Genomic DNA, 11905 nt, shown 5'->3' with positions numbered 1-11905 from the left:
CTTTCCTACTAATGTCCAGTAGTAGGGAAATATCCTTTACTGTGAAGTGGTCTCTTTATCTTAGCTTCCCTTCTTTCCCCTAGTCTTTTCAGAAGCCTCAGTATCTTGTCTCACTCTTTGAGTGAGTTCTCCTGGGACTGGTTCTGAGTGGTTGCCACACTTCATTAACAGACATTATTTCAAGGAAAAAGTCCTCCTAACTGAGGTGGCTGGTGCTATGTGCATGTCATGCTCACCTCAGCAGCAGAATTAGGCTGGAGGAGGAAAACATGCATCAAGCCATTTGTGTAAAGGGCCCTTAAGCATAAAAAAAGTCACAGCTTCTTATTTAAATACCACAGTACCATGCAAAATTCACAAGTGTCTAAGGAGTGTCTTAAAACACAAAATGGCAAATCTTTCCTTAAAAATCTACCAGTGCTATGTGTATTACTCTTTTCTTTACCTGTTTAAGCCATGCAAAAGGTTTAATCAAAGTGTCCCTTTAACAAGTACAGCATTTGAAGAGAAAAAACCAAACAGCCAGAGCAAATGCCTAGACAAAAAAACCCCTCCAAACCCACAAGTTTTGATCTCTCTCATAGAATCTCTTTAGCATGTTATTTATCCATCTGAGCAGAGGTATGCAGGAGCCTAAACACCGTACCTGTGTTGCCCTTCCCCAGGAGACTTAGTCCTTTCTGTAGGAAGGACCTCTTATCTGTAATTTGACATTGTCCATTGCAGGTCCCTAACCAGGCTCATACCTTTGAAGCATGATGCTGTCACTATGTTGGGGCACAGATAAGGACAAGTATTAACTGTTTTACCAGACCCCACAGGAAGCCTCTGTTGTGATGATGCAAAAGGTCTGGCAGAAGTGCTCACGTGGTGGGAGTGAGGCTGCTGTTGGGTCACCCAAAGAAGCCCTGTCCTGCCCCCGCCTGGGCTACATGCTCTGTCTGGGTAGAATAAGGGAGAGATCACAGCCCAACTGCAAATGCACAAAGGAGTCATCAATCTCATGCTCAAGGCAGGGAGCTTGCACCACACTAACAGTTTTTCAGGCAAGAAAAGTGTGAAACTAGGAAAATGAGCATGGCAAAGCGTGCTGGGACTATATAGTACTTCAAGTCGGGATAGCAGAATTGCCCTTGGATCACAGTGCACGGATCGAGGGTAGCAGTGGTTTATTATCTCATTAGAAACATCCAATTCCCTGTGGTAAAGATTGCATGTAGAGTACGTCAAACAACAGACAAGGCTATTACAGCCCACAGTTGGGACTAATGCTTTTTCCCCCCCTCTTATTGCTAAACAGGCAGGAGTAGCTTTTCAGCTTAAAAATAAAAACTGTATAATTACAGCAATAACACCACGCTCCTGACTGCTCTGCAGCTGCATATTGTAAAACTCAAAGCCACTGATCAGAAACAAAAGCAGTAAGTCAGTAACAGCTTTACAGAAATGTTCTGCTGGGGTGATTATGCCTGTCAAAATACTTCAGTAAGGGGGAAGACCAATTACTGAACATATTTCATGTTCCTTTCCCCCTAAAGAACCCTGCAAGTGTTCGCATCTTTTCCTAACAACAGATAAAGAATCCTTTGCCAGGGGTGTAATTAAGACTACATGAACACAGCAAAAAGCATGGCTCCTGTTCAAACAGTTAGGCATCAGTTACAACAAAAAGCCAGAAGCTGTCAAATTTTTATCATCTGTTATAAAAAAATATTTCCCAATCAGTGTTTCAATAAAGTTAAAAGTTAAAAACCCTCTACATTACTAATAAATTAAAAACCCTATACTTCCAACCATCTTGTAAGAAAGTAGGTAAGTAATTTAAACCTTTAGTTTACATAAATTAGCACAGAAATGTGTGTTTGAATAAGTGCACTGAAAACAGATACGCCCTCTTTTCTTCTGATATGTCTTATTTGAGTTATTAAGTAACAGGAAAGCCTTTATATTCTTTGCATGACCTTGAAAGTCTGCTAACACTAAATAGTCAATAGTCAAACCCCAGGAGAATGTTTCACCAGATAGACAATGACAAGAGGGATCATGAAGTACAGTCAAGTGCTTTGCAGCCTTATTACAATCGACTTCAACATTCAACTTCAGCGTATTTACTTCCAGGAAGAGATGAAGGATTTATACTGCAAATCAGGAGTCAAATTGGATGGGTTGATAGAATTAATTTTTTAAAAAATGTATTACAGTATCATTTCTTCACAAGTAGTTTGCAAGGCAGTAAAGGTGTATGTGAGTGGATACAATGTTCCTTCCCTTGACTGTGGATAAATCTCTTAGGTAGTGTTGGTGCTGTCCCTGAACTTTGCAGAGAATGGCTAATGGATAAGATGTTCTAATTGGAGCTGACAAGAGCCAATTAAGTGTCAGAAGAACAATCTGATAAGTAGGTCTTCATGTCTATAGGCATTTCCTGATACGTCTTAACTGTCAATCTGAATGTTAAACATCTCTATCTTCATCTCATTATTGCTTGATTTATTAAAGGAGAATGCTTTAATCTCTTTTGTTTGACTTTGGGATTGTTCCAGAAAAAAGAAAATGAGAACAGTAGGAGCAACTCTTAATTTGGAATACTAGACAGGGAATCCTAATTACAGTAAAGTCCTAATATTTCAACTGAGCAGGCATCTGGTTTGGTGACACCACTACCATGCAGCTGCCGGCACCATACCTGTAAAAAAATGGTAGATGCTCAGTTTAGAGGAGATCTGTTTCTTTAATGGGTGGAAGGATATCTGTGGACAGGCTAACAGGCTGCTCTCTGCTTTCAGTGCTTCTTGCTAGTCATACAGAAGACAACACTTCGCTGGATGGATCTCTTCCCTTCTTGTCCTCACCCCTGTCGATATCGATCACGTGAACTATGCCAGGCTTCAGGATCAGGTCATCGGTCTCCACGTGGCTCCTGCTGTCGTCCACCTCGATGTACTTCCCTTTGGAAGGCTGGGTAGCCTTGCTGAAGACGTCTTTAAAACGGCGCTTGAGTTCAACGTCTGGGCAATAGACATACTCATAAAGAGCACCAGCAAGGACTGCTCCTATTATTGGTCCCACCCAATATACCTGAAAAAAAGAGGTGGAAAAAAGACAGGCATTAAGAAAGAGAGAAGCTGGGAAGGGACCTTTTACAAGGGCATGTAGTGATAGAATGAAGGGTAATGGCTTTAAACTGGAAGAGAGTAGATTTATGTTAGACATTAGGAAGTAATTCTTCACTGTGAGGGCTGCCCACAGAAGTTGTGGTTGGCCCCTCCCTGGAACTGTTCAAAGGCAGGTGGGACGGGGTTTTGAGCAACCTGCTCTAGTGGGAGGTGTCCCTGCCCATGCAGGGGGGTTGGAACTAAATGATCTTTAAGGTCCTGCCAAACTAAATCATTCTATGATTAACCTCTAGAAAAAATAAAGAAGCCAGAGTTTCAGAGAAAAGAATGTAATTACAGACTTCACCCAGAAAACTTTCAGTAAAATACCCTGGCCCAATCTTTAAAGCCAACTCTGCTTTCCAGAAATGCACGGTTTTGTAGTTCCCTGGCTTTCATGAACTGGGGTGAAATCTGTTATGACATCAGTTGATGAGGCAGAGAAGTGTAACTACAGTAGGTTTCACAGACAGTGACCTGGAGCTTTGCAATTAAGGGACTGCTCTAAAGTCACATACGAAGTTGGTCAAAAGGCAGTCTATTAGGCAGTTAATGGCATTAGTCCTTTGTCACTTTTCCTTTCTGCCTGCTCAAAGTCTCCCTCTCTCTCACACATATATTTTATCCCCTTCAGAAATTCTCCCTTGTCACCTTGAATCCAGTCATCTAAACCACCTTGCATCCATAGTTGCAGCTTTCCCTTAAAAATTCCTCTTATGCCAGTGTTTAGGGAATAGTCAGGCACTGGACCTCACAGACCAGAGAAGAGGAACCTATGCTGACACATCAGTGAGGTACAGTTAACAACTCCCTGATTCCTGGATAAGATTTCAGTCTATATGTCTGGTTATCAGTCTTCACAAGCCAACAGCTGAGTGGCAATAAAGCAATGGACATCTACCACAGAGAGACACACACATCCTCTCTGGCTGCCTTACCTTCTCTTAATAGAAATAAGCTTATTTTCCCTCTTTAAGGGAGATTTAACTTATTTTTTACTTTGTCCAATAGCAAAAAAAGTACAGGTTCTTCATCATCCTTACTTAGATCATCCATAGCTATAACTTTTCTTGAGAGAAAAAAAAGGCCACACATCCTGGTGGAGTCAGGTATGACTCGTCACACACAACACACAGTTGTTTTGGCATAGCTTTGTTTTTAAACTAAGCCAGGGTAAGATGACTGAGAAGCAGGCCCACATCTTTAAAGAGAACATTTTGTCAGATTTTACTACTCCACCTCTTTCCAAGGGGCTTCCTGTAAAATTTTATCACTTATTGCCAGCTATATATATGGACTGCTTGCAAGATGAATGCACGGATTTAGGAACACACATATTGGACTGAAGGCAGAAGAATGGACAGAGTCCTCCTAGGATGCCAGCCATGGAAGAAGAGAGCTTGACCCTTGTGATCCCTTAGCTTTATCCTGAGTATAATGCATATGGGATAGAATACTGTTGGTCAGTTTTGGGTCCTCTGTCCAGTTTGCTCTTCCCTGCAGCATGGTCACAGGTATGAGTGACCCTTGTATGGCCTTTCATTTCTGGGACATAAGAAGTTTAGCAGAACCAAGCATTGACCTTGTTTTTTACAGAAGTAAGTATAAGTAAGAGCCTTTCTGCATACCACTCACATCATTACTTCTGCAGTAACTATGAACATCAAGAGGTATCAGTCCCAGAAGCAGACACCGTCTGAAAAATTTCAGAAAGTGCAGTCACTCAGAAGAGACTTAATCAAAAAGTAAAATTACTAAAGAGACAATTGGTTCTGTCCTAGCTCAAAATTAACACCAATGCAGAAAACTGATATTCTCTCTGCATTTTCACCCAAGGTGACAATGAACTTTTGAGGAAACAAAACCTTCCCTAGTGTACAGTTTTACTTCAGTATTTCAGACTCACATTTCCAGAATAATCCAAATTTGGTTTCTGCTCCCACAGAATCCAACGAGCAGTCAGCTACCTATTTAACTAATTTGAATAAGCAAATGTAACTGAGAGACACAACTTCATAGGGTAAGTATCTATTTCAGCATGACAGGCAGTACTTCTGTAACACTAGTAGGTCCAGGAGCCCATGGGCTTCTGTCAATGGCATGCCAATGTCATTGTACAAGAGGAGGAGAAAAGACGACGTTTCCAAGTGACCAGGCCAGTAACTAAGCTTTTCCTACAATTTGTCCATCATACATTTATTTATTGTTTACAGTTTTAGTTATAAATTACAGGCTTCCTCAGAGTATGGATAATTAATCTTGTGAAAAACTACACCATTTTTTTGTATTAACAAGCCATTCACTGGTAACTGGGTAAATCTGCCTCAATAGGGTAACTCTTGGGAACAAAGTTACACATGGTATGGTGTTCGCAGAAACGGAGCCTCAGGGCCTGAAGACAATGCTATTTCTGTTATTAGCTGCAGTGGGAGCAATGTGGGCTTTAAAATACTTTAAAAATCAAGAAAATCCTTATATGCACTGTAATGTGCAGCTCTTCCAGTTAACATTGTAACTGTCCCTAGAAGTGCTTTCCCTGTCTTTAATTAGGTGAGGTAGAGCTGCAATCCATCTCTCCCTTATAAAATGTGAATTGGTTTTTAAAAGGTTGAATAGTGGGATGCTACAGAAAATGGCTGCATCATTCACAATCTGTTATTAAATTTTTTTTCCTGCACAAATACTCCTAGTTAAGCTGATGCTTTCCAACTGAAGCAGCTAACATCTGGTCTGGTCTGCAAAGACCAGACTGCAACCCCTTCATCTCTCACTGCAGGCATTTGCTGAGGCAGGTTGTCCCCCGGGAACCAGATCACTGAGGGTCTCTGCTCTCATTTCATACGTCTGCCCCAGTTTGCCGCAGAACCAGGTGAAACGTGAAGCCAACAGAATTACTTCCACAGCTTCTCACCAGTGTGACCGGGCGGGGTTTGCAATCTGCCTCGGAGGATTTTTCTTTCTAGCAGTTAAATTCCTTCAGTCTCCCCAGATCACTCTTTTTGTATTGAACTTTTGGTACAGTTTCCTTTTGACTCCAGCTACCACCTCCAGAAAAGCAAGATGCTATTCCAGAGTCCTGCACACAGCCCCACAGTCCTGGGTGAGGAGCATAATCACACTGAAGCTCATGGCAGGTCAGGATCTGACTTCCTCAGTGATGGTCCCTATGAGTTGTACTGGGGCAGGTAACTAAAAGCAAATGATGTATGACAAATCTTGATAGCTGTTTGGCACTCTGGTGAAGGAAGCATGAAAACAGAGTTACCCATTGGTTTTCCCATCTCCCCATAATGACAGCAGGTCCAAATGATCGAGCAGGGTTCATACTGGCACCGGTGTAATTGATCTAAAGCAGAGACAATATGTTACGTGTTATTAAAGTCTTGAAGATAGTTATTCAGTTTCTGCTAGTCCTTATACTATGGGGACACCATGGTTTTGCATGGCTTCTAATATTGACAGCAAGTATTGTCAGTCACCTGAGACTTATCACAAAATTAACAAAGCTCTCACACAAACAGACAGAAAATCTGTGATGCAACACACTACCCAAGGGGACCTCCTGCTACTCCAAAGGGTTTTGGCATGGATCCATAAGGAATATAGCAGCTATATAGCTAGAGTAGCTATAGAGGCCATGGAAGTTTCCATTAACTTCTGAACTAGTCATAAAGGAACATGGGGTCTATTTTTTAAAGAGAAGCTATTAACTTACAGCAAATAAATGTCCAATTGCAACAGAAAAGCCAATTGCTAAAGCTACTGAACCAGTGACATCACTTCGTTTTGAATCACAGCTGGCAAAAATAGTAAAAACCAGCTGGAACGTAATTATCAATTCCACCAGGAGTCCATGGCCAGCGGAAAGATCCTTGTGTACCTGGAAGAAGGGAAAGAAACACCGGAGATGAAAAAAAGGTGATATTTTCAGTGAGAAAACCACCAGATACATTAATTCTATTTCAATGAAACGTATTTCTGAGTGGTACACTGTGAAAGACAACAATGAAATTTAGAGGTACAGCTTCCCCCTACTTTTCCTTATTTTTTAATTTTTATTTTGAGAGCCACGGAAAATTACTGCTGAACTGAGAACAGAAGGCATAAGAGTAACACCCAACAAGAACTTCAAAGTTAGACTGCAGAAGTATAGTTTATTTTTATACAGGGATTTGCAAATGCTGCACTTCCCCGTCACCATATTTTTTTCTTGGGAGCACTGTAATTTACTATTCAATTATAAATTCATTAATTAGCCTTGACTTAATTAATTTAAATTTCAATTAAAAATTAAGCAGTGTGCAGCTCAAGTGCATTTTTAATAAGTGCTGCAACAGGGCTAACTGATGGTATTCCTTGTTAGTTCAGAACAAAGCTGAAATCTAAGCCACAATCTATTTCAAAAGTATGTCATTTTAAATTGATGTTTTTTCAAACCCCAACATAATGGCACAGAATTAATTTCCCCCTCCCAAGCCCATATAAAAATGGCACCTCATGCATATATTATTTTGTATATATATATTAACATTACCTGCTGTCATCAGATTTGGGGAAGTTCTAAGAAAGAGAACTTCTATAAAAAGAACAGCTATAGATATCATTACACTGTGTAAACCAAACCTAGGGAGAGCTTTAAGCCCGCTCTAGATGTTGTAAATAAACCAGCAAGCTCTTGAAATCTCTACTTGAGCTCTTTTTATTCTGCGTGACACTGATTATATTTTCCTGGGCTCTAGGCTAGTTTAAGTTCAAGAGCTGGAGGAGAAGTGATTACCGCAGTGACTCCCAGGCCTCCCACCACACTTGGTGGTGTGACAAGGTAAAGGATGCCTGCGCCCACGATGGCTCCCAGGCACTGGGCAAGAATGTAGAAGACTGACTTGGCGAGGCTGATCTTCCTCGTGCAGACCATGGCCACGGTCACAGCAGGGTTAATGTGGCCCCCGCTGATGTGTCCAAAGCACTGCACCATGGTTGCAATGCTGAGCCCAAAGCAGAGGGAGATGAGGACCATGTCTACAGGCAGGGGGTTCTCTGCTCCACCCCAGTTAATCGTGGAGCCAAGGCTGAGGAGGACGAAAATGAGCATGGCCAAAAATTCTGCCGAAACAGCTTTCCAGAAGGGCTGTGTCCACACTCCTTTAAATGCCACCATGATGCTCTCACACTTACACAGATGTCCACACTTACTGAAAAGGAAAACAAAGCTTCGTCAGAAGTCACCAAATAAGCTTTATGCTGTCCTGTTAGGGGGTTGCTTTCTGACAGACTTTGGAGAGAAGGCAACCATGCCAAGCATCCTTGGGCTGGGACAACCACAGATTGCACTCTCAGAGCAAATTGCCCTTAAAACATGACCAGTGTCTGAGCATCTGCAGGATGCAAGGTGATTAATCACCCTTTGAGATAAGTCTGTCTGTATAGCTTCAGTTCACAAAAAGCAACCTCTGTATCTTTTGACATAACAGAGTAAGAAAACAAGGGTATAATTCTACACCAGTTGACCTCTGCCTGACTTAAGAATCTTGTACAAGCCCTACCACTTCCAGTGGCCTGTTGACCATCATCCTCATTAAATCAATGGGTATCCTCTCTTTCTAAGCAAATCTGTACTTGTCACAAAGCAGGTATGGCAGTTCAATAAAAAGCGGTATCTTAGTCGAACCCCAATGCTTTTGCTAACAGAGCTGGGAGGCTGCCGTGGGAGCTGTAAGAAAAAGCCTATTTGTTTGAACACTTGCACAAACCAATATTTCAATTTGTATTTATGCAAAGAGCAGCTTCTTCACTGTGGATGTAGGGTAAAAATTGAATTCAGCCAGAAGAATAGATGGAGTCCTAAATTCCGACCTTTAAATCAATCACGCAATCAATAAAGTGCTTACTTTTGCTCTAAAGGTGTCAAGTAAGCTGTGAAATAGAGCAATATTTTCTGTATGTGTAGTGTGTAGAACTCTGTGTGTCAAAGAAAGAAGTGTCTTTATTTTCCTCTCTGTCTGGAGATGCTATTTATTAGTCTACACTGCCTTCTTGATGAGTTACAATTTTGCTAGATGTTCAGATACCTATGAAAGTGGGTCACCAAAGAAAAGTTATTTGTGGTATTAATAAATTAGGAGAATAAGCCAAAAGGGAAGCATTTTAATGAGTTTCTAAGGAATGCTAATGATTCTTCTCTAAAAACAAAAGCAAAAAAACCTCCAACCTCTCCAAAAAGTAGGAAACAAAAGAAATAATATTCAGCTGCTACATTTGGGAACAGAATTTCAAGTGGAACTTATGCTCAGTTATCTAAGGTAACTGAGCTACAATGCATATTTAATACCCCTTACATTAAAAGGAAGCATAAAATGCATGTCTGCCCTTTTCAAGTTACTGCAAGAGGAATGGCCCATGAATTTCTTAAGAGTTGCAGTGAGTTAGGGAATAGCAATTTAATCTTGTGACTAGAGCAAATAATTTGTTTCCCTGTCTCATTTCTTATGCTAATTTACTGTGTATTTTGGATAGGTCATTTGAACGCTATCTCAGTACTTCAGACTCTCAGATGAGAACAAGAATTACATTATCTCGTCCAAATGGCTCTCGTAAAGTGTTTGTGAAGTGATCTGAGAGACCTGAGTGTGACTTGCTCTGCCAGAGAAGAATTGAAGCCAGAGCCTCGAAAGAGAATAAAGTCATGCCCGAAATCTTCTGCTTTTGGGTCACACTTGAGACAAATGGAAAGATGTTTTTGTAAGATGTCTTATTAACAGTAAGTCAATGATCAACTATCTAGACTAGAGTTTTAGTTCAAAATGGCTCTAAAGTCATTGCCACCCCCAATGCTGAAGCTCACAGGTATCTGGTCATCTTCACCTTTGAACCCTGTGCCCAGATTCTCACTGAAAACTAACAGGTTACTTCTGAAACAAACTATTATTTCCTCACTAATAATTTAATTTAGTGACCTTAGTAAGACACAGCTGCTATATCCATACTGAAAAAAAGCTCATTTTCCCAGGGCATGTCCCAGGTGAATGTTTCATGTAGGGATGAGGAATATGCTGAAGCCCATGGAAAAGAAACCTGAACTGTTGATGGGCCTGTTTAGTAGCAGGCTCCCACTTATGAAGAGCAGATCTCATACTGCTTCTCCAGCTGAGACCAGTCAATATTATTTGCAGCACTGAAAATGGAAAAATGCTGCGTGCAAGCCAAATGCATAACTCAAACACAGAAGCTTGCTCATCAACATAAAGAAAGTTTATGGTCTAAATCAGCATCCTACGCAGAAAACAATCAAAATGGTAGGACTACACTCTAAGCCACACTTTGACAGTTCATAATCTAAACATCTATTTTTAATGCACGTGTGTTTTCTGAAGCAGTCTGTTTTTCTATGATTTCAACACCCAGCAAAATGCCCAGCTGTCATGGCCAAACTTCACTGAAACTGCGCATTTTTCTTCATCACAGCAAAAAAAGACAACCAGCACTCTACAAATGTTAGTAACAGCTTAATACTGTGTTTGAACCCCGCGTCCAGGTTTTCGCTTAAACCCAAAGGATATCAGCAACTTAGAAACCAACATCACCCCCAACATTCACTATTAATTCCCAGCACGCAGTCCATTCAAATGCTTGAGATGGGACAGAGAGAGTGATGGCTGTGCCAGGTCTGAAACCACAAAGTGACTTTCCAGCAGCTAAGAGTTGCCACTGAAGTCACAAAACAATTTTTCGAAGCGGTTGTTGTTTGTGGTTGCCTTAGATAAACACCAAATACAACAGAAGAGCAGGAAGACACTTTTATGTTACGCCCACACGTTAAGATTCTCTGGTCTGAACTACGGAGATTACAGAGCAGACTGATAGGAGCAAGGTGGGTTTTTTGAGCTCACGTTGCCATCACGACTGCAGACGTGATTATGGCTTTAAAGCTGTAACAGTAGAAATAACAACAAAGGCTTCAGGAGGGGGGGAAAGAAAGAAAAAAAAAAAAGGTTTTTTGTTTTTTTTTCTTTTTTTTCCCCTTTTCTAACTACTACCACTACTCGCAGTGGAGCAACCAGCCCGGGGGCGGGCTCGCAGCCAGCCGCTCCACACGACATGCTGTGGCACAGAAGTTCTGTGCGTGCTGCGGCTATTTCCAGTGGCATCTCCCCAGCAAACTCACGTCCACCCCGACCTGCCCCTGGCACGGCCGCCTCTGGCTCAGACGGGCTCAGGCACCCACTTGCCAGCTGCGGGGGGAGGCGGGGACCCGGCTACTGTGGCAAAGCGACGGCATTTTCGCAGGTCTTTTGCTTAGAACGATTTCGCCTCATTTCCCAGCGCAATGTTGAATGAGCTACTGGCACGGGTGCCTACAGGAGGTGGGAAGCAGCAGCCCGGGAGCCCGGCACACAAGCTGTTTGTGGGGCTGTACGGGAGCTGGGCTTTCCGCACACGAGGTGTCTCTGTCACAGGAGCGCAAGTGGCGAATAAAACAAAGTTTCAAAGGGCGGAAAAGGAAGGTGGTGGGGGGTGGGTTTACAACCCTCTGCCCCTCTTCGCACCTCAAGCCTGAAACCCCAGGCACGACCGAAACGCTCCATTAGCGCCCTGAGGGAGGGAGGTTGGTGGGACGGTGGGGCTGCCCGGCTCCCTGGGCAGGACCCGTCGGTACAGAAAGGCCGGGGAACGGCAGCGCTTCCCCCCGCTAGCGCAGCCCGGGGGACGGACACCCGAGGGCTCCCCAGGGGCGCGGAGAAGGGCCGCCCCCC

The 11905-nt window shown here is 42.4% G+C and overlaps 1 protein-coding gene across 1 annotated transcript in view; it reads right to left on the bottom strand.

Moving 5' to 3' along the window:
- Nucleotides 1-1951: 1951 nt before the first annotated feature.
- AQP4 (aquaporin 4) overlaps nt 1952-11905 on the bottom strand; it is a 10632-nt gene continuing 678 nt past the window's right edge. Inside the window, exons 2-5 of the mRNA XM_010006832.1 lie at nt 7933-8347; nt 6871-7035; nt 6421-6501; nt 1952-3078 (exon numbers count right to left, since the gene is read on the bottom strand). Of these exons, the coding sequence (XP_010005134.1) occupies nt 2800-3078; nt 6421-6501; nt 6871-7035; nt 7933-8347 (940 nt within the window). The 3' untranslated portion in view covers nt 1952-2799. The remainder of the gene's footprint in view (nt 3079-6420; nt 6502-6870; nt 7036-7932; nt 8348-11905) is intronic.

The sequence above is a fragment of the Chaetura pelagica genome, unplaced genomic scaffold (genome assembly GCF_000747805.2).
Source record: "Chaetura pelagica isolate M959 unplaced genomic scaffold, ChaPel_1.0 scaffold109, whole genome shotgun sequence".
In the NCBI taxonomy this organism is placed as follows: domain Eukaryota; kingdom Metazoa; phylum Chordata; class Aves; order Apodiformes; family Apodidae; genus Chaetura; species Chaetura pelagica.
This window is presented reverse-complemented; position numbering and strand designations above follow the sequence as displayed.